Here is a 26,634-nt window from a genome sequence, read left to right as displayed (position 1 = left end):
TGGTAGTGAGCGGGGCTTTGTGTGGCTGTTTCCTTGAACAACAAGCTCTTCTTATTTAATGAATTCATAAACACGCCCAGGAGAAAAGAAGGCCTGACCTATGAGAAGGTGAATGGATTTCCTGAGAACTATTGACAGCTTGTCCTAACAAGTAAACGCAACCTAAGGAGTCATGTGGTCCTAATCAATTGTCTAAAAGAGTAAAGAGGACAATTATGTAGCCTCCGGAGATGTTCCTGTAACTGTACTGACCGATCTGAAGTACAACAGGTCATCTGTACCTCTATTAAGATACATCATCTGAACATCTACGTATTTTTAATACCATCAATAACGTTTATTCTTAAGGTCAGTTTAACTCTCGACCAATCCACCTCAAAAACATGCATGTCTGACTCATCTGCATCAATACAGCCTCTCTATCAGCTGATGAATGATGATGCTATTTTCATATATACATTTGCACGGTGGATCTGTCAGCATTTCTCCGAGGTCATTTGGACGCCTGCACCTTGCGTTTCTATATCTAATGTAATTATATGTGAAAAAACACTGGAAAAATATGTGCAGAGAAGGGTTTGCCCTAAAACAGTCTGTCTGGTGACTCACTGTGTCTGTCTAGATATTCTGCCAGCATTTTTCATCAACTATAGTAATGCGTATAAAATAACTTTCCCAACATAGTGGTGACTGTGTGAAGTTATTCTAGCCCTTTCTGTATGTTTGAAAATGTCTTAATGTATTAGGCTCTATCAAATTATATATATGTATATTGTTTTGTTAAATGAAGGTACTGTTGAATAATTAACCTGATCTGATCTCAATCCATTTGCATGTATGTGCACTGACATTTACTATTAAAACATTCCAGCTATTTAGGGTGGCGCTTAACTTTATTCTGCATTTCTGGCTTTTATTATTATATTTCATATCAAACTTCTATTCTACCCTAACATGTCACATCAGTGAGGTTCCAGGAAGTATGGTACCTTTAAAGATGAAAAACAATAAATTATAATCTTAATCTCCAAACCCCGTGAATTACCAGCCTGGCAAAGCAGACAGCTGCTCTGGGGTCCCAGAACTAAAGGGCCCGCCAGAAGGCCCAGAATTACTGTGTGTCAGCTGCAATTTTGTAATTTGACTTGTTGTACATTTGTTTGGGATTTTGCGCATAAAGCAAAGCCCTACATGAAACGGACACTGGATTATCACTAAGTCTTGCTGCCCTGTCTTTTGGAGGAGCCCTGTGTCAAAACCTAGTTCTAAAAGCTTCATTTGTTTAGTTTTTACTGCGCCCAGATCTGTTATTAAAAGCAGGCGTGGAGGTTTCGGTTAATAATGTCAATGGTGACATCATATAAACAGATTTTCATCCAAAGCCGTTTGCAAAGCCTCGTTCCTCTGCCGTGCGTCCTCAGAAGGACAGGGAGCCACCGTAAAATGAGAAGTGGATTATTAACAGAACAAGCTCTGTTGCTCTTGATGGCGGCTGGTATCGGAGTTTGTGGCCTGGCGCCACTGCTCACGGTGAGTCTCTGATAATACGGTAATGGCGGGACTCAGCACCGCGGACAGCTCCGGCGTATCGCTCCGCCCCCTTCCACCAGCTGCGTGTCGTGCGCGGCGACCAATCGCTGCGGCGGGCTCAGCTCCGCACTGGATACAACAGAGGGAGCTTCAGAGAGCCTGTCCACCCGGAGAGGAGAGGAGACCCTCAGCCTGGCTGTGATGCGTAGCGGGGCTCTGCGGCCGAACGACACCTCGATGGGATAACCCCCCCCCCCCCAGGTCACATTTAATTTAGCCCGGACTGAGAGATGCTCCTGTAGCGCGACCGCGAATGACATTATCGGCTTTGCTTCACGCAAAATATCAGGCGGTGCTCTAAATTAGAGCCGTTTGGACGCTGAATAAGTTTTGTTTTTTTTGTTTTTTTTGGTTGTTTTTTTATTTTTTTAAACTTGAATCACATTTGAGTCGCTTTCCTTGGGGCGCAAAGTCCAGGACAACATGGGGAGCGAAAAGTACTTGCCGGAGCTTATGGCAGAGAAGGACACGCTGGACCCGTCTTTTCAACACTCCCTGCGGCTGCTGGACCAAGGTAAACGTCCGTGGCTAAACACTGATGTAAACAGTTGAGGCGTGTGGAACCTGTCTGGGTCTACGCCGCGGTGCTCGGGTTCAACGCTTGGCGCTGGGCTGCGGGCTGCACGGCGCCACCAGCCTACCTACTTCAAGTTAAAAAATAAGAGGCTTTGTGGGTCCACTTAACAATTTCCTGATTGGTCACACTAACAAAGCGAGGTCCCCTCAGCGTTATGGAAGTTGTTATGCAGCAAAGATACCACAGCCAGCTTTCTTCCATGTAGGATACAACTCAGTAAAACAGGGCATGTTTGACTAAAGACAGCTCCATTAGTCATGGGGGGGGGCAAACTTTTTTATTTGAACTATAGAAACAGGGGCACATAAGAGCATAAAGAACACAATCCTTGCTGCTGGCACCTATATGTGAATTTTTTTTGTTGCTGGCACGAACAGAAAAGGTTGAGGTAACTGGTGGCAAGGTGAATATCTGTACTATTTGACATGGCATAACATGTGATGTGACATGTGATTATAGCTTACAGTTTATGAATGGAGGCAGCAGTGAAACCTCTAATCACTAAAGGCACTTGACATCCCAATTTTTCTGGCTGCACTCATCCCCTGTCCCGTGCAGACGTGTGTAAGCTGTGGTGCAAGTAGTGGAATAATCACACTCTTATTCAAATGTACATGTGTTTCCTCCTTTGAAGAAGTGGACGTGACTGAAATGGAATTTTGAATGGATGGAGCAGCAGCAGCAGCAGCAGCAGCAGCCACACAGACGCTTTAATTAATCCGTTGCACAGCCTACTGCTTTGAAGTCTGAATTTTTGCAAACACTTGTTCAGTCGCAGCCTCGTGGAGCTCCTCATGTGGGAAGTGCACTGTTATAGCATCCAAGTGCATCCTTCAAGTACCACTCGTGGGCTTTTGTCTGGAATCAGGCAGACTGTTGTTGGCCTTAACAGCAGCAGACAAGGAGACAAGCGTTAGTTCACTGTAAACAGTCCTGCTGCACTGTAACTAATTTAAATGAACCTCCAGATGCAGCTCCTGCACCGAGCTGTTTCCATTCAGACAGCCGTGTCACTTCTAGTTGCTGCCTCCCAAACCTGGGACCTCAAGGGATCCTGAAAGGGGGGGGCTCCAAAGGGCGTGAGGCATGATTTAATTTTAGTGTTGTTTGCTCGCAGGAGTTTACCAGAGTGACAAACAGAATTACCTTTCTGATTTTACTGTCACCCCCTCAACTCACAGCATGCATATACTGATAGCTGAGGGCTACAGCTAATGTTTATTTTCATGACTGATTGATCTGATTATTTCCTCAAATAATCACATGACCATAAAGTGTATAAAATGTCAGAATACAGAGAAAAATGTCCCTCACAAGGCAAGTTTATTTGTACAGCACATTACATCGACAAGGCAGTTCACAATGCTTGACATAAAACATAAAAGACATCAAGACAAAAAGTAAAAGCAATGTAACACGGTGCAAAAATAGTACCTGGATAGAAATTAAAAACAGTACTTTAAAAAATAAAAAAATAAGAAATACTAAAGTAAAAGTTAGAGTGCAGAATGAGAAATTAGTAATTATTTGATTTTTAATAAAATGCAATGGCAAACAGAAAAGTCTTCAGCCTTGATTTAAAAGAAGTGATGCCCGGGTAATGTCCTGAAATGACTTGCTCTGTCCAACAGCATAAGGAGCAGAGATTTTAAAATAGAGAGAAGCAGAGAATCCTCAAAAGTGTGCAGCGTGCACTGGCACACGTTTGGCATTTTTGCTTTAAAAATGTGACTTAAAGGGTTAATTGTTTAATAGAATAGTTGGTGGTTAATTAAAACAATAAAATCACGAATCATTTATATTTTATTTTCAAAGTTTATCACATTATGAAAATGCTGTCACCTTATCTGGGGTTATCATGTTAAACTGGGGTTTGTGTTGGGGGTTTCTCACATGCAGGAGTTTGCTGCTCCCACTGTGTCCTCAGGTAGCCCCTCTGAAAAAAAAAAAACACTGTAATCTGCTGGTTTAAAACTGTGGTACGTTTCTCTCTGTCATGTTGAGAATGAAATATGTAAGTCCCATGATTCCAGTTTAGCCCTCATACAGTATTTTATGACCTTTTGGTATCGTAGAGTGTAGAATGAAATAACTCTACAGTCCTCTATTCATTCAGTGCATGTTGGAGTAATTCATGTAATGACCCTGACAATATTAGTTGCAGATTGGAGCCTTGTTTGAAAGGACAGACTGAGGTTAATGTGTCTTTCAGCGAGCTGATTCATGTACAGTAAGGTAAATGCACTGTGGAGGCAGATAAGGCTGTGTTTCACTCAGCACTTTTTGTGTTATCGGCTGGTTTCGTTATTCAAATCTGGGTTAGCCTCTTTCTTTGCAAAGAACACATATTCCCCTCGCTAACAGAGAGAAGACTGGAGCACTGAATACTTAATGCCGTTTGAAAGACACTTACCAACCGCTTTCTTGACTGAGTCTCTTTAATGTCCTCTGTCCACACTGAGGGTCTTTTCCGTGGCATTACAGCAAATATTGGCCATTTCCCAAAAATGGAATAAAAGTGATGGAGCACTTAGAGAATGAGCCAACAGACAAGCCAACGGAGTAAACGTTCCCCTGCTGTTTTTACATTCAAGTCGCTTTCACCTAACACAACTTCCTGATACAACGGTTCCAGTAAAGTTAGTTTGTGATATTTCTGGTGGGGGGCAAAGATTGCAGTTGGACACCATCGCAAGCAGCAGAATTAATCCGTGACATTTTATGAAGTAAGCAGAACTCTGCGGCGCACAAAATTTGGCCGAAACAGTCTGCCACAACTCCAAAACTGTAAATACTGTTATCTCTCTCTCGCACAACAGATGGAACACGATGCAGCTTAATAGAGCACTTCTTCTGCCATCTTGCTGATGAGTTCTGGACTTGATTATGCAATTGGCAAGGGGGGGCGGGGGGGCGGGGGGACAGAGCTAGAGTAACTAGAGTTACTGCATGCAAACGGCAAATATGAGATTACTCATGCTCTGGAGAGACTTCCATTCAGGAGAAATTAGGGGAGCATTGTCTTGGAAGCTCAGGGACAGGGCGGGCTGCTTTGATAAGTCTGGGCCATTCGCAGAGCTCCCCTCCCACAAGGACCATATCTCTGCCCCCGTGACAAGCCTCATACAGTCAGCAGCAGACTCTTGGAGCTGGAGAAATATCTTACGCCAAAGAGACAAGCAGGACCAGCAGCGTACATGGAATGAAAAATCCTCGGCAGCATGCTAATGAGAGGCTTCGAGGTACGGAAACACCTCGGGTGACATGGAGTGCATCTGCTATTTACATGAAATCAGTGCAGCCCTACAGCAGATGGGGGCACAATGGCTGCAAGTAACACATATTGCCTATATTTAATTAATCTAATATGTTTTTTAGCATTAAAGTTTGTTCTGAAAACAGTAGCTTGACCAACAAAAATAGTAACTTTAGGGCTGTGGCTTTTAATTTGAATTTAAAATTACAGTTCAAATGTGGAAGAAAAAAAAAAGAACTCATTCGATCTGACCCACTGCCTGCCCTGTTGCCCTCAGTAAACTGGATGAGAAGTATTAAAGTACAATTCAAAGAAGTCCAGTCAGACAAAGCAAAGGTCTGAAACGTTGGTCGGAAATGTTGTAACACGTGACAACTACAGAAGGAGGATTTAGAAAAATTTTAAATTGTACTATAGCGCTTGATTTTACAGAATGAAATCAGAAGTGTGGCTTGACTTTAACCAAAGTCTCAGCCAGTTCTCTCATAAACAATCTCAACACATCTTAACAACTGAACACCTTTAACACCTTTTTTTTCCCTCCCTCTCTTCTATCCCACTTATTTCTCTGACCTCTCTGTGACTCGAGTCGCTGTGATTGGCTGAGTAGTGTCATGTGACCAGTGTTATAAAGGAAAAAAAAAAAGCTGCGCTGGTTAAAACAGAAACGCTCTGTATAGTCATTCATAATAAGTTATAGGTTATACATCAGGGTCAGAACTCGTCTGTTGTTCTGTTTGCTAAAGCAAAAAGGAGAAATGTAGAGGGCGTGCTAATAAGTCATGACACTAAAGCACCTGAGAGGTAATGTGTGGAAACATGGTGGATCAAAGTAAGACTGTTTGCTGACTTTGTAAAATGCAGTGGCCTTAACGTGATGTTACAATGAAATGAACAGTACTTCTACAGTTTAGGCTGCGTGGGTGGTGTTTGAATTAATTTGCACAAATTTTGTGTTGACTCAAAATCATTTGAACTAGATGTTGCTGAAAACGTGACACCCTTAGTCCACTTAATGACTTTTTCTAGTCAACCTTCTTGAGGATCCTGACATGTGGTTAAAATCACCAGAAAAAGACAAGCAAGTGGACATTGACTTAACTTTTTTTTTTTTTTTTTGTGTGTCAGTATTTTTGGATTTAATAGATTTTGTCAATAACATGTTCATGAAGTAAAGAAAAATACTCATCAAAGTTTCCCAAAGGCAAAGAATAGCTCGGTTTGTCCAACAAAGAGCCTAAAATCCAAGAGAATGCAATTCAAAATGATATCAAGAGAGGACAACATGACTGATCAGAGACTTAAAACGTTTGCACATTGATTCGAAAAATAGAAAATATATTCTTATAGAGCTCTCAGGATCTTCATCAGGTCACCATGCCTGTATATATTCCAGTAGGCTAATAGGCTCTGTGATGGCAGATGTGGTTCAGCATCCGAACCAATAATATCTCAAACATTTCAAGGTGTAAACAGTGAAAACTCTGAACAAAAACACAGTCCCAGAGGGCTTGAGTACAGAGACGGTGACACGTCGAATGCAAGCTATGGGTCTGCTAGTCTTTTGACACTAATGCTTTTTAAAATGCATTTTGTCTGGAGTCAGTGAGCAGGTGTTACTCTTTTCATCAGTGCTGATTTCCAGTTGTCTTGCACCCACATATGACACGTGTAACCTCGCTGATTAAATTTTCTCTGTCAGCTAATTGAATTGAATCGTTGAGGCTCCAGATTGAAGTGTTTCGACTGTATGATAAAAAAAAAAAATCAATTGTATTCAGGTCTATTCTTTGCTTGATATTACAACTTTGTATTTAATATATTATCTCTGTTTCACTCCCTCATTGTTCAGACAGAATGCAAAATAACACTGCATATCTATTATTGTTATGATAATTAGATTATCATAGCTGCTAAGACTTTTATCATTTAAATAGAATTCAAATTGCCTGAAAGTGTTATGAATTGTGTGACTGTCCTGGACAGATTGTTGTAAACAATACCAAATTAAAAATGTAAAGTGTCTCCGTGCACCAGATTCTGTTTGTTGAGTATGTGGATGCAGAGCAGCGTGCATTCTTGTCATATTATGATCTGAATGTTTCAGCACCTCTGGCCCAGTTTGGACGTTGTAACCTCAGCGCTGCACATAAGTTCCATATCTAGTGCGTTTTAATTGGACCTTCCACAGCAGGAGCCTAACACAATGTTTGCATTACATTAGGAGCCTCACCAGGAGTCAGCTCACCTGCAAAGAAAAACAGCAAAAAAAAAAAAAAGCATATGCTATCTATAGAGAGGAGCAGGTGTGGAGAACTATCCTTATTTCAGATGTGATGCCCCATTGTTAATTCATACATTTCCATCTCATAAACAGAACAGAGCGGTATTTTTAGCCGTGCTTGAGTTTTGCCCCAAGTGATAGCAGTTCCTGGGTTAGAATGCCCAGAAGTGAACAAAAATAAGCTTTGGCACAGGATCAAAGGCAGAGATATCGTTTTGTTGGGGAAACAGTGTTTGATAGTGATAATGATCTGTGGATCTGCGGCCGGTCGACACACTGAGCCACACAGAAAGGCGGAGGCGCAGCCACAGCAGTGAACCCGGCCGAGAGCTGACCAGTGATTTGACCCGCAGATGTAGTGAACTTGCAAGTGAACTGTAAGAGGGCAGACGGGGGAGCTCCAGAAACCCGCTTTGCATTCAGACAGGCAATGGAGGGCTGCTGAGCGGCGCCGCGGCTAAAAGGTGTTTGCAGAGCTCTGCCTCTGCTCTGCTGCAGCTCCCACTGGAATCCAGGGGTGAAATGTCGGCCAGAGCTAACACAGGCAGACTCCGGCTATGAGACCTAACAGCAACTCGTTTACAGAAGCGAGGGGTCTCATGGCAGCATTGATTTCACTGCTAATGAGGAATGCATGTTCTCATTCGATATGGAAGGAATGATGAGCCAATGATGCTGTCATTTAGGTCTTTCCTCACTCGCATACAGCACTTGATAGGCTTTAGTACAGTTAAAATGTCAAACCTGGAATATTAACATCAGTTACCTGTGTTGCATGTAAACAAGCACACACAGCAATTATCACTAAGACGTAATCAGATATATCATAACAGTGCTGAAGGAAAACCATGTGCAGTCATTTTTAGCTTGGATGACCACACTTGACCCTGACAGGAAAAAAGTGGCTGAAATGAAATAAACAGGTAAAAGCTTGTACTGTGAACGTACCTAAAGGTGCACTAATCAGTGTTTTTATATGGTGAAAAATACAAATACAATGAAAATAAATTGATGACCCTACAGATAATTAGTTTTTTTTAACATCCTGTAGCTCATTGTTTTAGTTTTATGGCCCATAACTCATAACCCCAACAGCAGACAGGCAAAGTTAGCAACTAGCTAGCAAAAAATAGGAAAGCAGCAAGCAAGGTAAAGAGTGGAGTTCTTCCCTCAAGTGGCTAAAAAAAGCTTGAATTGGCGTTTGAGTAAAGTTGGACAATTAATTGAAATATCATCACAATCGTAATATGGCCAAAGGCAGTATCCAGGCAGGAGCTGCAGTTTTTGTGATACAGGCAAAATTTCTAACCCTAACAGACCATGAATGAAGTGTTGTGGTTCTACAGAGATGCTCCAGCCTACAAATCATAATCTCCAAACGCAAAGGAACTAATCATTTTTATATTTTCTTCAGTGAAAATCAAATGCAAAAATTACCATTCCAACTGAAATCATTACCCATATCACTATCACAGTATCTGCCAAAAATACAAGACTATTGGAAAAAAATCAGTACTTTTATGAAATTTGTCCATTACATTAAGTATCAAAAACTGCTGGGTAGCCAAAGTTGGCATTGAAAACCAGGTGTAATCCTTCTTTCTGATATATGTATGTTTTGATCAGGTATTTGCTGATCAAAACAATGAAACGTATTAATTTAGACAACATTATGTAGGTAAAGTATGAGAGTATGGCTGCAACATTAAACAGGAGGAAACAAGACACTGAGAGGTTTAGCATATTTTGTTTGAAAAAAGAGATTGTAGAAACAAACACACTTATATTTTCCAAACTAAGGTACTGTAAAAAGTATGGTTTTATAATTGTCCATTTGAACAGTAGTATTTAGTAACATCTCACTCGCACTTTATGGTCTTTCCTGGATTTGTCAGGCAAGGAACCAGCACCTATTAATTGCATTTGCTCCTCTCCAGCTGTTGGTTCATTGGTCTCCATCCTCGTCCATGCAACCCATCACCATATTGCACGGGATACAGTCTCCACCTGGCGCAGAACTTGCCTTAGGCTCAGCTTGTGGATTTAATGTTGAATCTGTGAAATTTCCATGTGGAACATGCTGCTCAGGTATAAATGCAGCATTCATATTTCAAATGCCATAAAGATGTACACTTTTTTCCTTCACCTGTGTGGTTGCTAAAGGCCTGCCTTGAGCTCTCTGCTAGGACGGCTATCCAAGAGGAGACCAGCGGCCAGACGGGGCATTTTAAATAATGCAAACTGGACTTGTTAGGCAGGAGTTATGCTGAAAGCTGATATTCCACATCTCTGGTAAGGAGATCATTTAGAGGCGTGTGTTGCCTGGTCTTTGGTACGGGTTTTTTTTTTTAGGCTGGTGCCTAAATAACAATACAGTTTTTTTATACTTTAACAAAGAAAGCCAAAGTTCTCAAATGTAGGCACACATTAACATTAAAAGAAGGCTCCACAAGTGGCATTAAATCAGGGTTCCAACGTGTCGTGGAAAACCTGGAAAACATTTGACCAGTCGTGCAACATACATGGAAAATGAGTTAAAAAGTGAAATGTCCTGGAAAATATTGTGTTGTCTTGGAAAATTATTTTAACATTCTCCTGTTATTGGGCAAAGTTGAGGATCATGTTGATGTTTAAATGGTAGGCCAGTGTATGGACGACAGTATTTTGAATAAACTGCTATTGGTTTTGTTTGGCAATGCTGAGAATGTGTCCCAAAGTCACATCACATTTGTGCAGGTTGGATTATTTACAACTCTGAAGAATGTAAGTTACATTATCCTCTAATTAAATTTACATAAGTCACTGTTGACTGCTAAATCTGGCAGTTTTTATGAGATTTACAGATTAACATATTCCTCCCAATTTATTTTAAACTGTTGAATAATGGGTTAGCGTGTTTGGTTCAGTTGTTGAAGTTGACGTGCTAGCTTGTTTCACCTGTAGCTAAAAGTTTATGGTTTGTGATTCAACTCTGGCGAAGCAAAGGTTTCAAATGTGTGTTGGTTCATTGCTGAGAGTTGGATGATAATAAATGGGAAGCCGGGGTCAATATAATCTCTAATAGTCAAACACCGGCTGAATACTCTCTAACGGCACTATTTCCTCTGCTAGCATCTTTGCTAGCATCGCTCCACGCCCTATGCTGCATTGCTCAGGTAAAACAGATCATAATAGGACATGAGCGGTTTAACTGTTGTAGCGGTAGCTCACAGTGGGTGTGATGAACCTTGTTTAAGACTTCACTTCCTGTTACTACTGAAGGGGCTTGTAAACTGTGATAAAATTCAGTCTAGATTTGTCAGAAGGGAAAATTGTAGGCTACTATTTGTATTATTGATTTACAGGCAGCAATGGTTAATGTAATTCATAAGAAAAACTGAGTCAGGCTATATATTAATGATTGTGATGATAATAAGGATACATTTTAGGACAAAGTTCTATTCAATTCTAGTTCTATTTTAATCTATTCAATTCTTCATAATTTCATAATTAATTAAACATGTAAGAGATGAAGTGATAGTCAAGTATAGACTACACTTATTTGAAATCAGATTCACAGAAAATGACCTGGAAAATGATCTAAAGCCCTGTAAATGCCGACTTTTTGTACTTGGCATTTTTCTTTACTCGGTGCTAAAACCTTAGTGTTCACCTTGACCAGGCAGTATAGATCTTTAATTGCAGGACATATACAGAGAGGAGCCCATACCCTCACCTCAGCAATATAACCTCTGCTTCCTCCCTCCCTGTGTCACTTCTGGATCCATTAAACATCATTTTATTGGATGATAATGTGATGCCCGAGACAGGACGCAGACAGACTAGGATTACACTGGATTAGTTTGAAAAGCAGAAGAAACCACCAGACTGTATCAATCTGTTTACTGTGCCTGAGGCTGAGAGACAAAGGGAGATGGGGATGGGAAAAGAAAGAGAGGGTAGAAGTGGGGTTGGCAGGGCTGCAGAGAAAGTAAGTCTCTTTCCCCTGGGAAAGGTTATTTGTAAAGGGATTGTACCAAAGTCAGTTACAAAAGGGAAAATGCAATCGGGGTGGAGTGGTGGGGTGGTGGTGGAGGCGGGGGCAAAAGTGGAGCAGTGGAATGGAGTGGGGGCTAAAATCGGAAACAAAAGAGGTTACGGGAGTGCTGTAGTAGATTTGTTGCCGCTAAATAAAAAAAGTTCAGGTGTCTTTAAAGAAAATGTAGAAACTCTAGCTGCTGTTGAACTCTGCCTCAATACCATATTTAAACCTCAGTTTTCATCCTGTGTAACTGAAACACACTGTCGTGTACTGTACGTTCACAGGTGAAAAGCTAGGATGAGTAGCACATCACTGTCATTACTGCTCTGATGAAAGACAAGTGTGATTTCCCACTCCCTCAAAGAGATAGGAGAGGTGTAAATTCACTGCTTATTCATTGTTGACATTATGGGAGCTTTCCAAACACGTCCTGCATCTCCACACTCAGTACAGTAACATCTCTTTATAATAAAAGCCTTTGAGATTCAGTGGAGGATGACATGACATTCCAGCTCGGTTTCCTGTTTCCTTCACTAAACTGCGCTGTTACAGTTAATATTTGACTTTGGAGCTTGTTTTTACTTGAAGGGGTCCTTTCTGTGCCCCCGCCTTGATCTCCCTGCAACAGACAACGTTTCCCTTTCCCTCTTCTTTATTTATGTCGTTTTGTGTGGTTGGCACCTCTATAGAGGGGATTGCACTGGATTAGCTTCTCCGCCTTCCAAACTGATCCGATCCATTTTGTGTAATCCAACTCAATTTAATTATGTTTATCGTTCCACCTCGCTGGTGCCGAGGAGCAGCAGCAGCACACCTCTACCGAGATAAGCCCGGGGACCTTGTGCCTTTTTGCTGGCAGTGTCTGCCTAAGCCTGTTGCTTTATAAACAGATGGTGTAAGTCACCTACACTCTCAGTAAATACTGTGTTAGGTACAATATTATGTTTCAGAGCTCCCCTCAAACATCTCCGTGAGATGGGAAAGAAAAAAAAAAAAAATCCAAGGTTGAAGATCATAACCTCAATTTTTTTGTTGTTGTTAAGGGAATTTGTACAGTTTAGAAGGCTCTCCATCCCTCGCCCCCTCTGATGTTGGGAGAATTAATGTGCCCACTCTGTATACAGTTCTCTTTATTACATCTGTGAGTCTAGTCCTTGGCAGTAGATACCAAAAGCCCACAATAACAGCCTAAAAATAGTTTTTTCAAGCACAGTTCAAGGGCTCAGACCATGTTGAAAACCTAACTTAGACTTCTGTCTGAATGTAGCAACTGGGCAGTAAAACTGATTAAATGTATTTATACCATTCAGGTACAGTCCAAAATACCCATTAGCCTAAAATGGATGGAAATATTATATAATATGCAATTAAAATACACAAATCAGAAATATTAGGCCAAATATTTATCTGAGTGTACTGATCTCAGAGTTTCTCGATGGGCGAGAAATGTCTCAGTGTCAGACACTTGTCGGTGTCTGAGTGGACTGCCACGAGCAGCAGAATCATGAGGATAAAAGGGAAGAATAGACCCTGCTCTGCACTGAACACTGCTCCGTCATCTGCACTGCCTCTGTCAAAACTCTGGTCTAATACCCTGAGACTACTCTGTTATTTCAGACCGGTTCTGTTGTTGCTGCTGGTTGCTGTTTTGTATCATTTTAAATCATTTTTATTCAGTATTTTATTAGGGGAGTTGTGCTGAGAAATGCAGCACTCTTTCCCAAAGACACATTGTTGTAGCACAGGGCTCACAGAAAATTCACATACTGTCCGTCATGTGGAACATGCATATTGCAAATCCCATGAAGGAAAATGAAAATGAAACAGGACCAGGTTACATTTTTCTGTCATGCAGTGGCCTCAGAACATATTCAAACCCCTCCACCTCTTGCTCACTTTATTGTGTTGTGGATTCCATTTTAAATTCACAATGACAAAGTGAAAACAGGCTTTTAGAAACTTTTGCAAATGTATTAAAAACTAAATTTACAAGAATATTCAGATCTTTTGTTGTTTCCTGTTTGCTTTAATGATCCATGAGGTGTGTCTAGAACTCCACCCGTGGCAAAATGAATTGACTGGACAGAGTTTAGAAAGGCACACACCTGTGTATATAAGGTCCCACAATTCACGCTGGATGTCAGGACAAAAACCAAACCATGAAGTCCAAGGAACTCCCTGTAGACCTCTGTGATAAAACTGTGTAACGAGGCATAGATCAGGGCGAGGGTATAAAACCATTTCTAAAGCTTTGAGTGTTCCCAGGAGCACAGTGGTTCAGTAATTGTGAAATGGAAGAAGTATGGAACCATCAGGACTCTTGGAGAGTTGGCCGTCTGGTCAAATTGAGTAACCGGGCAAGAGGGACCTTGGTAAGAGTCGCTCTGACAGAGCTTCGGACGAGATGGGAGAACCTACCGGAAGTAGACAATCTCAGCAGCATTTCATCAATCAGGCCTTTATAGTAGGGTGAACAGGCAGAAGCCACTGTGAGTAAAATGTATATGACAGACCACTTGGAGTTTACCATTAAATTTAAAGGATGCTGAGAGCACAAGGAAAGAGAGTCTTTGGACTGATGAGACAAAAACTGAACTCCAAACACTGTGTCTGGGGGACAGGAAGTGAGATGAGAAATGAGGGGAGGATGAATGCAACCAAATACAGAGAGGTCCTTGAAGAAAACCAGCTCCTGATGTGTAGAGAGACCTGAAGATGGAAGTTCACAGACGCTTCCCATCGGCAAGGAGGGGTAAACTGCCCAAATCCAAGCTTGTAGAGACTTTATTCAAGAAGACTCCAAGCTGTAACTACTGAATTAAGGGTCTGAATAGTTTTCGGTTTTTACATTGTCATTATGAGTTATTGAGTGTAGACTGAAAAAAGTCAATTTTATCTATTTGAAATTAAATCTATAACATAAACTGTGCAAAGAGTGAAGGGGTCTGACACTTTCTGAAGCCACTGTTCATGTAAACTGACATTTTGATGTAATGGAAAGAAACAAAACGTTTCCACACGTCATCATTCTTTCATAAGTAGCCATTAAGAGCATTAATCTTCTTGGGTGCGTTTAAGTATTAAATATCCAGCTCACCTTTTGAAAACTGAAAGAGAAGCACAGGCTTTGGTGGCAGTGGACATGAATTTTTAATGAGCGAGGGAGGTGGGATATCAGTAAATGAAAGTTAAGTGCATTTTCTGGGTTTTTGGAGCAGGAGAAGTTATCCTGTAATGTACTGAGAGAGGAGGAGACATGGATGCTCATTTACCACCAGTGCCAAGAGACCTTTCCTCGTGTCCTGTTGGGCTGCTTGCTTCGCTGTGTCTCCCGTCTCTATTTTAAGAGCCTGATATTAAAGCCTAATTGTGTTCGGAGTTTTTAGGGACATCTCCCTCTGTTTCTTGTTCCCCTTTTTTTTTTTTTTTTTTTTTTTTCTCTCCTCTCCTATGGCATGCCAACAAAATCTTTAAAAATAGAATGTGATGCAAAGCACAGTTTGTAATATGGCATCTCCTCATTTGCATTAATACAGCACAGCCGCCAGATGCAGAGCGCACACTGTGTTTTGTCAGCCTGTTACCGTGTCACTACTGTTGCAATTGGCTGTAAAACATTCATTAAGTCTTATAGGCAAACCATAAACAAGGGGTCAAACCAGAATATACAACCCTCATAACAAGCCCAGTTATCCACTCTCTCCTTGGTAATAAAATCATACTGGTGCTGCTGTCTCTTTGACACTCCAGCTGACGGCTCGTATCTGCTCCTTCGCCGTGCCATTTGGCAGCACCTCTTGTTAAAGTTCGACTTAGGATTTGCCCAATAAGAAGCTTGTTATAGTTTGACCTGGAAGTGTGTCGCTTGTCTGTCTGTCTGCTTGTTAAATCTCTGTCTCTTGCAGCCATCATTAGTCTGCAGGAAATGTTTGGGGACTGTATGGAGTCTGTTTTTTATTTTGTTCTTTTTTGTATATCATCGACAAAACAATGGCCTCGCAGCATAGTGTAAGTAGTGCACAGCTCCCACAAAAGACACAGATTGGGGTTTTAATGATGCAGACCTTTATTTAAAAGGCACAGCTGTTCTGCAAGTAGAAATTATCTGGGCACAACAATAGAACTGCAGTTTCTTGTTATTTATATGTTGCTTAATACAAAAAAAAAAATCAAGATAGTAACTTAACAATATTTAAGGAAATACAATTCATCCAAATTATTTATTTATTAAACCAGTGCAGTTTCCTTGTTCCAGGACATTCCTGCAAATAAAATCTGTTTTTACCTAAACCAGATGAGGCAGCGATTTCATTTGAATCCATTAAATAACACTTCATTACAGGCAAATCTTTTAAACGCCCGTGTTGTTTCGGTCACATTTAAAATCCACCAGCTCAGAGTTGTGATGGGAATGAATTTGGTGAAATTGCGTTAAACAGTATTCGGTGTCAACTTAACTTTTTGGACAAATTCAAGTAATGAAACCATGAAACATACACAGCAGGTGGGTTGAATTATTCTGAACTTTCCATAAAAGGACTAAAACAATGTGTTAGTTTCACAGTTCTTTCAGACTCACCCCAAGAAAAGAATGGTCAGCTCTGAGGCCATGGTTTTCTTCGACTGGAGACAGACATTTTTAAAAACATACCATGAGTATATAGCATCATCATCATCACCATCATCATCAGCCTTTATTTATTTTCTTGGGGATACATTGAGGCTGATCCTTCTTTTCAGTGATTAAAGATCACATAAACAAAGAGAAAAGAAACCGAACAACCACAAATACAAAAATCAATTCTGAATAAAAACAATTACATTCAAAGACATTAAGATTGAAAAGCATTTTTCTAAATTGTCCCATTGTTACCAGGGAATCGATATGAAGTGTGCACTAGGTTATTCTATGAGTCTGGAGCACAAAATCTAAAAACTTGAGTTGACCTGAGGAAGATTCAGAGTGATCGAATCCTGAGAGCCGGTCTGATAAGCACCTATATTTAGATCTGTAGTGAGTTGAGGTAATTTGGTAATTTATTAAATAGGGATTTGTAAATAAATATGTACCATTGTTGATCCCTTCTCACTGAGCGAGAGGACCAGCCAACCTTTTCATAGAGAGTGCACTGATGGATACTGTTGGTATCCCCAGCAATGAATCTAAGAGCAGAGTGGTGTACAGCATCTAGGGACTTCATTTTCTTTTTCTACTGTGCATTGGAAAGCAGGTCCTACTTTTTAAATATACAATTTGAAGTCATTTTCTGAAACAGCTGGACACTGTATTTTTTTTACAAACACTACTCAGAAAGGAGGAAATAGCACATTTGTTTGGGACTATTTTCAGCTGTGGATTAATACACATGTGGTCCTCTAGTTTTATACCACCAGGAAGTGTGGTGTATATAGTATAGAGTCAAATTAACTACTGTGTGTGTGTGTGTGTGTGTGTGTGTGTGTGTGTGCATGGGGTGATAAAGAGTCAAGCTGTTTTTAATGGTTTTTGGACAAGAATGGAGCTCTATGGCTCAGAGGAGATTGAAGATAGACAGTTCATTGTTGGTTTTGGTGTTTTTATGGGATTTGTTGACAATAGGGAAAATATAAAATATAGAGCACAGATAGATATATTCTTTTCTATATATAGACTATTACTAATCTCATCCATTAAGCATCTAAAATTAATGACTGTATTCAAAAGGCAAGGCAAGTTTATTTATATAGCACCATTCAGACACAAGGCAATTTAAAATGCTTAACAAAGGCACGGAAATACATTAAAAATAGAACATTAAGATGACATTAAAACAGCATTTAAAAACACTGAACTGAATAAATATAAATAAAAATAAGTCATATCAAGATTACTTAAAATCAGGTAAGAAAAACAAGCAAATGTACAAGATTAAAAAGATGTTATGTTTGTAATTTATTGGTAAGATGTTGTAATGTTTTAAGTTGAGCTGACCGTTTCAGCAGATCTCAGGTATTCAGGAAGCTTGTTCAGGTGGGGAGCAGAGAAACTAAAAGCGGTTTCACCTTCCTGAAAGATCCAAATGTTTTGCTTTTCTTCCAGTGCAGCATGTCTGTCACTGAGAGACTTCATGAAGCCAAAACTCAAAACTCAATCACTGCAGCTGCAGCTATTTATCAGGCAGCTCATTCATTAGTGACGGGATCGTAAGCATCACAGCTCAATTCTTTTCTGTCACGTGTAATGCATCTCTGGCAAATATGATTGTAATTACAGCAAGCGTGCAGTCCACACAGTCGCCGCCTCCTGAGCCGGCCTGTCGATGGGAGGCTGCAGGAGGGGAATGGATGGAAATCAAGTATATAGATCTGTGGTTGGTGCGCGCCCACCCCTCCACCGAAGGGGCCCCAGGTTTTAATTGCTGCCTGACCCGGGGTTGGTTCTGTGTGAAGATGGGCCACGTTGATATGAGAAGTAGGGGGAAGCAACGGTTTTCTTTTTCTGTGGTTGTTGTATTGACAGCTTCTCATCCTGGAGGAGCTGATAAGAACACAGGATCTGGGGAGATGCACAGAGGAGTGGATTGCATTTCAGGGCCAGGAATCAGAGCTGTTTTCAGGGACTAGTGAGCCTTAGAGGTCCTGTGCTGACAGCCGTATCCAACGTCTGAGGACACAAAGGCGGGTTGAAATCTGAAAGAGACGGACGGTGTAACTGCAGCTGAGGGACAAAAAAATGCCAGAGCAGGTGGCACGTGTGAGCAAAGAGCTTGTAACCTTGTAACATAAACGAAACAGCTGCGTGCACGAGGAGCATTGTATTCCAAATCAATGAGGGAAAGTGCATTGATTTACAAAGCAAAACACAAACACAGGGGACCCTTCTGCATGCTTTGTGTTAGGTCGCAGTTTCAGTGCCGCTTGGTTTGCTTGAGCATCTGCTCAGAAACAAAGGATTATTTATGTTTCCACGTTTTACGTTTTCTGTCATTTGTCAAATTATTGAGCTTAACTCAGTTTTTATGAGGTTTTAATGGTAGAAAGATGTCAGCACTGCAAGTAATTGTAGCATCATTTGTAAGTCTAACTGTATAGTCATTTTATTATTATGTAGCGGTTTTGCTAATAAGCATTCATAACCCATAGAAGTGATGCAGGCTGGTATCAATAATTTTGTACTTGTGTTTTTTTTTTGCTGCTGGTTTCTCATCTTTTGATTTTGACACATATTCCATTTTATTCTTTTCTGGCTGAAAAAGCCTCTGAAAACTGCCTTCAGAACAACATGACACAAAACTGTAAGATAAACGAAGTTACTAACAGAATGATTAATCCAGCGAACAGTTTTGATTAAAAATATATGACAGAAAGAAAATAAAATTTGACTGCAGACTTGTCAGGCTGATTCGGCTGTGCTCTGGGCGTGGAGGAGCCCTTGTACATCAGAGCAGGATCACATCACTGATCAATATGTGATGTGTAATAAAAGCCAAATATCTGGGCGCACTATCTAACCCTCGCATAGAGTGACATCACTCCAAACACTTGACTTATTCCCCCTTTTACTCCTCTACACAATGCGTCTGAGGCTGCAGAATCGACAGTGCCGTAGGACAAATATGTGTCATAGATCTCAGTGTAGAAGTACATTACCCCCACTGAGCTCCTCAGGTCGCCCAGCGAGAGATAATTGTGACCCCCGCTGAGAGGGAAGAGCCCAACTTACAGGAGCCACTTTCCATTCATCACAAGGCACTCATTTAAAGCCTTTTCCTTCAAAATTAAAGCGGTAATGCCGCGCCTGGTGCTATGATGTTTTTCTTCTAACCTTTTCCACTTCGGGTGGTTGTTACAGTTAGCAGTAGGGGCCCTCGGCAAATTTCCGATTCAGTTCTCCCACAGCCTTTTTCAATTCGCAGGATGCAGAAATTAAAGTCTGTGGTTCACATAAGAATCTACAACCTCCTCTATGACATGTTGTACCTTTACCTCAGCTGTCAACTTTGGAGCTTTTTTGGCTTTCTATTTATATTATAGTGCCTCATATATGGTAAAAAAAAAAAAGTGTCAGTATTTTAACCTTAAGTTTTAAGTTTGATCCTATTGGAATTCTTTGTGCAAAAAGCATATTTGCTATTTTTATAAAGAAATGCAAAAATTCATAATCTGTTGTTTAGTCCAAAAGTAATGTATTCCTTATACTGCTTCTTTTTTGTATTCATGAATAACAATAAATTACCTGCATAAGGCAAGTGTGCCAGCATTTGTAGAATGTATTAGACCCATATTTACGAAAGGATTTTTTTTTAACCATCCACTTGAATAGCTGGAATTAGATTTTATATAATCTTAGACATGGTTTGATGCATATTTATTCCTCTTTAAGGCAAGAAAATGTCACTTTTGAATACATTCTTAAAAAGAAATAACACAGTCTTCCTCATACAAATAACATGTCTAACTCAGTAGAAATAATAAAAAGCTCCCATGCTCGATTCATTGCAAAAGAAAAGTAGATGAATCCAGTTTGCTGACTTTATGACTCATTTCTATTTGTGCGACTGTACCAGTACATTTTAGTCTTTACCATTCACATGTAAATGACACTTGTGTTCCCTTCAACAAAAATGACATAAACTCGCCTTAAAATGCTAATGTTTCTCTCTTTCAAGAGCAGTAGTTGATGTCCTGTTACCACTTTTTTTCCAGCAGTACATTATTATGAAATAGTCACAGATGCTAAGCTGATATTTATAAAAACATTTCTTCTACAATAATTTTACACTTAAACACATACTTGCCAACACTCCTGGCTGTCCCCCATTTTTCAACATAATCTCCCGGCGCACTCCCATTTTTCTCCCAGGAAATTCCCATAATATCCATGGCCCTCAACTTTATTATAAATAACTGTCATACAGGGCGACCTGATGGCCGAGGGGTTAGGGCGTATACCACGCAACAAGCCCTGAGCACCAGGTCCCCGGTTTTGCTCCTGGCTGGTCAGACCGTTTACTGCACGTCTCTCCCCTACTCTCTCCTGTATTTCCTGTCTGTCTCCACGTTCTCTGTCAAATAAAGGCATAAAAATGCCCAAAAAAGAACATAAAAAAAAAAATCCTCATACATGGATTCACACATTTTATCTTTTCTCACGTTATCCAAGTTGCCAGATAGTGTATGAAACACTAACACTCCATACACATACATACGATTTCAACCCATCTGTTACCACAACCTGGCAACCCATCACCTGATTCAAGGTTAATGTTAATTTTATGTTCACGTGATGATATTAATTGACATGATGGAATTTAAATTTAGTTATATCATTAGTTTCTTTAAAGCCCCACCCTGAATAGAAATGTCAAGAGCTGGTTTGTCTTAACACCAACAATTAACATTTTTTTCAGTTTTAACAACTCACATCATGTGAACTGTGTGAAGAAATTTCGTTCTAACACAACAAGCTCATTTATACAAACCACATATCCCCATCTTAACTCCCCTGTGCTGCTGTAGGCCACTTTCCACTCTCACTGTAGCAGTATTATTCACTTCCAGTCTACCTACTGTTCTCTCCACATAACACAAATAACCCCCCAGGCAATCGGTAGTGTCTGCCTCATTATCATATTTATTTAAAGTATCGTATGACCCATTTCATTCCAACATGGGTTCCTCTCGTCATGATTGAGTAGTCCCATATTTAAGGGTAGTCTCCAGAGATGCTGCTGTGCATAATGGGAACATTACTATTAAGCATAGTCACAGGCCTGTCCTTGTCATTAAAATGAGAAGAGAAACACTTGTTCTGTTCCTAGTTAAGCACAGTTTTAGGTTACAATGGCTGCATTATTACAGATTATTATAATTACAAACTGCAGACTGTAAAAAAAAGGAGCCCTCGGTCTTTCTATGGAGAGAATGTTGGAAATTCAACTCACTCGATCAATGATCTGCCATGTAAGCAATATGCGATGAAATACTGAATATGTTTGCCTGGTGGCCAGCAATATAGTATATAGAGTCATGCTGGTGGAAGGAAAGGGCTGCGGCCCTGCCCCTGTGTAACGTGACCACTGTAATGGACCACATCTGATGAACGGTCATGATTGCACCAATAGTACACGGAGAAATCTATCTGATTGCCAGGTACACACATCAGTGCAAGTCTTAATGGCCGAATCTGTCACTAAACGTCTCAAGCTCGTTCACAATGGCCACTGGCCTGTGGCTGGTAATGGAAGATTAATAACAGGCTACCGGTCCATCTCTGATCGGAGTTATCGAATGGTTTCCCTTGGATATGTTTCTCAGGTCTTGGCCACGTCTGGGCTGTATTGATCTGCCGCTTGCAAATTTATGGTTATGTTTCTTCAATTTGCACAAAGGCAAAAACATTGTTGTCTCCGCTGGCATCCATCATTGGCTTCCTGCAGATGTGGCTGCGGCAGTAGGTCTCAACTCTATCTGTCCCCCGGTCCCAGAGGGTCGGGCCCTCTCCTTTCGTGACAGTGTGAATGTCATCGCTGTTATTTTATACATCTAATTGACTGTGACCTTCTCAGTGCTTTACATTTAGTAAACATAGATTGATAAGCATTGCTCTCTGCTTTAAATATGGTGCATGCTGATATGACATCGCCATCTGCACTGGGGACGCAGATCACTGGTTTCAAGCAAATAATATACAAACTCTCATGCTGTGCTTGAGCTAGGGTGATGGCTTTCTTAGGAGTGTGTTAAAGGCTTTCAGAAGCCAAAGCCATAATGTTTTTCTTTGGAAACCTGTTCTAACCCACTTGGCCCTATACTGCCAAATTTTAGCCTTAAATTGATTTAACCTCAGCTCCGGCTTTAGCCTTGGATTTTGCTCCCTCCCAACCTGGCAACCTCTGTCCTGCCCTTTGTCCACATGCTGTCTTGTTTAGCTTCAGTGCACCGGGTTTTATTACCTTTGCCTTAGTCAAATGGCTGGGAGCTCTGGACTGATATTTCAACTGAGACATAATTAATGAGATGTGCATGTCTGCTTCTCTTTCCTCTGAGCAAAGCGCTGTACGACGTCTGCTGGGACTAGACATAGCGGGTGAGAGCAGCAGGAAGAGGAGTGTAGTTTTACTGCAGTTACTGAGGTGCAGCAAAGCTACAACCACGATAACAAGCAACTTCATGTGTTCTGCAAGAGGAAAAAAGAAACATGCTGACTGCCTGTCTTTGAATTAGCTGTACTCTGATTCTTCCTAATACTTACCACTAGTTGTGCTTTTTTGGGTGAGGACTTTGAAACACATCCATCAGCACAGGGCTCTGGATTCATAGAGGACATGCTGTGCTTTATATAAGATTGCCTTAAGCGCATGAGTTTCTAAGCGTAATCCACTGTATGTAGTGCTGACTTGTTAATAAATGCAGAATCAAATTGAAATAGTAAACACTACAGGAGAAAATGTTGGCACTCTTAGGCAGAGCAAAAAGCCCTCAGGTTGGAAATTATTTGGGCCAACCTCAATGCTTCGAGACTCCTACTGTTGCCATGGTAATTAATATCCAAATCAATATTTTAATGCTGCTTTATTATCATTATCATGCATTACCACTAACATCCCAAGTAGCCCATGAAGTAAGAAATACTTATCCAACATTATTCATTATGCAACAACATTCATTATTATTAGTTATTCTCAGACAAGGGCATTTAATCTTCTGATAGTTTTGTGCATCACAGCTCTCATCTAAAGTCACCGATACTGATGCTTAGTGTCCGAAGTAACTTACAGATTTGTGAAGACAGGTCTAAGGAAAGTGGCATATCACAAATCTTAGTTGTCTTGCAATTGCTAAAATTGACCCTTATTTCGGTACAGCTCATATTGGTGCAGCCTGCATGCTAACGCTAGTGTCTGAGGGAGGGTCAGTGTTTACAGTTCATATGCACCTGCACTAAATAAATAAATGATTATCTAGTCTGTCGGTCAATGTTTAATTACAACTCTGGACCAATGGAAAGCAATAGCTTGACAATGACTCTTGATTAGATATGGAATTTAAAACATGGATTATCTGTGGAAACTGGGCAATATGGGTGCACATCTATCAGTAAATAAAATCAAATATTCAGCCAAGCCATAGTGTAAATAGTATTTCATATTTGAAAATGGTTTACATGGCTCAAGCATCAGGTGGGAGGGTAATAGCTGGAAAGAGCAAAAACTGTGTTATTTTTGTCACGTTTGTTATCATAATCTTATCTTTTCTTATAAAGTTTTAAACGTCCCATATTTTACACTTTTACAATCCCATGTTTTATTTGATTTTATTTGAAGAAGATATACTTGTGGTTTTAAGTACCAAAAATATCTCAGTGTAGTTTTACATCTCCTCTTTCAGGCTCCGAGCCTCTCTTCTGATCTAATAAAAATATAGCAAATTTTAGGTAAACACTTAAAGAAACCAAATCCTGCAAGGGTGGATGGTGGGCCCAGGTGGGCGGGGCTGAGGCAGTGACATCACAAAGTTACAGAGGTCCTGACGGCTTGTTTTAAGGCTCAGTTAGCCAGCTGCAGTTCTCAAAGGTGGAGAGGGAGAGCGCCAAGAGTCAAAAGCACATTTGGAGATCAATATTTTATTCAGTATAGACTGTTTAACACTCCTGCATAGTATAATAGCTGTAGTTTATCCACTGAAAGCTCTGGAAAGCAGAGCAGTTAAAACACAATGATTACAACAAAGCTACTTTATCACAATGAATAAAGCCGGGTGACAATGCTGAAATCATCATGAGCAGCATATGCTACGTTTTTGCATAACAATATGTAATGACGGTTTTGGCTCTGCACAACAACACCATTGTATTTAGAAGCATTTTTCTGGCCTGTGATCAACATTGTTTTCAATTACACCACTTCACAAAGTGTCTTCATATTAGTGAGTCTGATATGGATGCTCAAAAATAACTTCAGTGTTGCCTCAGAGATAAACGTCCACCCGCTTTCACGCTTGTTTAGTCTTACTGCTAATATGGCAAGTTCATTATTTTTGATGGGTTTGATGTTAGGTAGAGAATTGATCTTAATAAAGAACATTTTATGAAGCATTTTAAGGAGTCAATAGTGTGTCTTTTAAAGGTTTCACAATTTAAAGAGAACTAGATGGGACGACATTCTCCACCAGCGGCCCAGTTAACAACACATAATGTGTGTCTGACCTTTAGCTGCTGAGATTCCATCGCATTATCACCTGCCTACAGTTGGCATGCATGTACTTCAAAGTGGTGTTTCACACCCAGACTTTCACTGTGATCATTTAATGGAGAGTTTTCATTGCCAAATCTCATGAAAACACACTTTGTATTATCTGCCATTGTCGCAGCACAACAACAGAACAGATGTTTTTGTGCAGATTTAAATCACCCATTATTCCTGTAAGGTGCGACTGAGTTCTGACCAGCTCAAAGCTGCAACTCAGACTCGAACCGTGTGAACTTGATGACACCAGTGGACAGCTGCCTCCTATATTTTTCAACTTGGAGTTGCCATGCTAATGATGTGCAGTGGGTGGTGATGCACTGAGGCATTACACATGCCTCTGCCATGGTGTGAGAATGGATTCTCACTTTCAGATGGCATAAATCCACGTCTTCAACGTGTTACACTGTGAACTGTCATTCTGAGGAATATGCATACCCTTCATAGTCCCTTGTTTTTCCTCATTTTCACAGCCTTATTTGCTTGTACGTCTCAGGTCGTGGGGCTGACATTGACAACGCTGTAAAATATTACTGTCAGACATACCCAGAGCTAAAGTTATGGCCTACATCTCTAAGATAAAGGACACTGCAGGGAACAATGCCTTAAACAGCAATGTCTTACCTTGCGGTTAAGTAATTGGGAAACAAAACTGTTATTTCAGTTTTCCCTTTCCTTGAATTTTTACTCCTGTTGTTGTTTTCCCCCGATTGGGTCTCTCGACTGAAGCAACATGCCAGTGGGTGACAACACGCCGCAAAATATGGTTAACATGTTTCATATGACACTTCAATTTCCTCTCTGTCAATCAGTGCAGCTGCTGTATCTCTCTTATTGCTCCGCAAGACTGACAGCTCATGATAGATCTGGTTCTCAGTTAGTGGCAGAAATGTGTGATTACACACACACGAGCATGCAAATAAATGCAAGTGAGACCTACATACACCTACTCTGACTGCATATGCGCACACACATACCGCCAACACTCCATGGTATCGAGTCAATTAGGTTGAGTCCTGAAACAGTCGCCCTCTTAGAGACAAAGCCACATCCTGAAATAAAGCAAATTTCTGCACAGACACAAAGACTTGAATCAGAAAAGTGATTCCTAAATTCAAAGCATGTTTGAATCCTGGACTAAATTAGTTGTTATTTTTTTGGAGTGTACAAAAAGAGCAGCCCTTTTAATTTATGTCAACACAGCTGGTTCTAAAATGATCTGAAATTCCCTGAAAATGGATTTTGTTTACAGTAAATCCTGCACAATCTGGGCACAGAGGTGACGGCCCCTGGGCCCTCCTGCGTGCCTGCTGTGGCCTTGGAGAGATTGTCATAAAAATGGTGCGTCCTGGAGAGGCAGCCGGTGGCATTGCTGAGTCGACAGCCCCGCTGTGTCCTAGAGTAGTCCATTAGCTCTACCTGCCCCTTTTCTCCACAGGATCCCCACAGCACTAAATGAAGCCAGGCATATTTTCATCTTCCTGACAGCCTGGCTGCAGCTGCAACCATGGGAGATGGAGGTCTGTGTCAGCCTGCACATTCTGCCACATTGCTATTGGCAGGATTGGCCCAGATGCTGATGCACAGATCCCTATATCATGTATACAGGACTTACTGTACCCTTTTGTTGCTTTGGGGAAAAAGGGATCTGTGGTCACCATATATCTAAATGTGAATTTC

General features: G+C 40.7%; 1 protein-coding gene across 2 annotated transcripts in view; it reads left to right on the top strand.

The window, feature by feature from the left end:
• The first annotated feature begins 1,665 nt into the window (after positions 1-1,665).
• Positions 1,666-26,634, top strand: part of khdrbs3 (KH domain containing, RNA binding, signal transduction associated 3) — a 117,674-nt gene continuing 92,705 nt past the window's right edge. Inside the window, exon 1 of one of the 2 annotated variants that reach the window (XM_071500611.1) lies at positions 1,666-2,104. In XM_071500611.1, the coding sequence (XP_071356712.1) occupies positions 2,014-2,104 (91 nt within the window). In that variant the 5' untranslated portion in view covers positions 1,666-2,013. The remainder of the gene's footprint in view (positions 2,105-26,634) is intronic. The other variant, XR_011693931.1, reaches the window with a different exon arrangement.

This window comes from Trachinotus anak, unplaced genomic scaffold (assembly GCF_046630095.1).
Source record: "Trachinotus anak isolate AG129_WGS33_773 ecotype Australia unplaced genomic scaffold, CSIRO_AGI_Tana_v1 ptg000016l, whole genome shotgun sequence".
NCBI lineage: Eukaryota > Metazoa > Chordata > Actinopteri > Carangiformes > Carangidae > Trachinotus > Trachinotus anak.
Note: the sequence above shows the minus strand (reverse complement) of the source record. Positions and strands in the feature narration are given on the sequence as shown.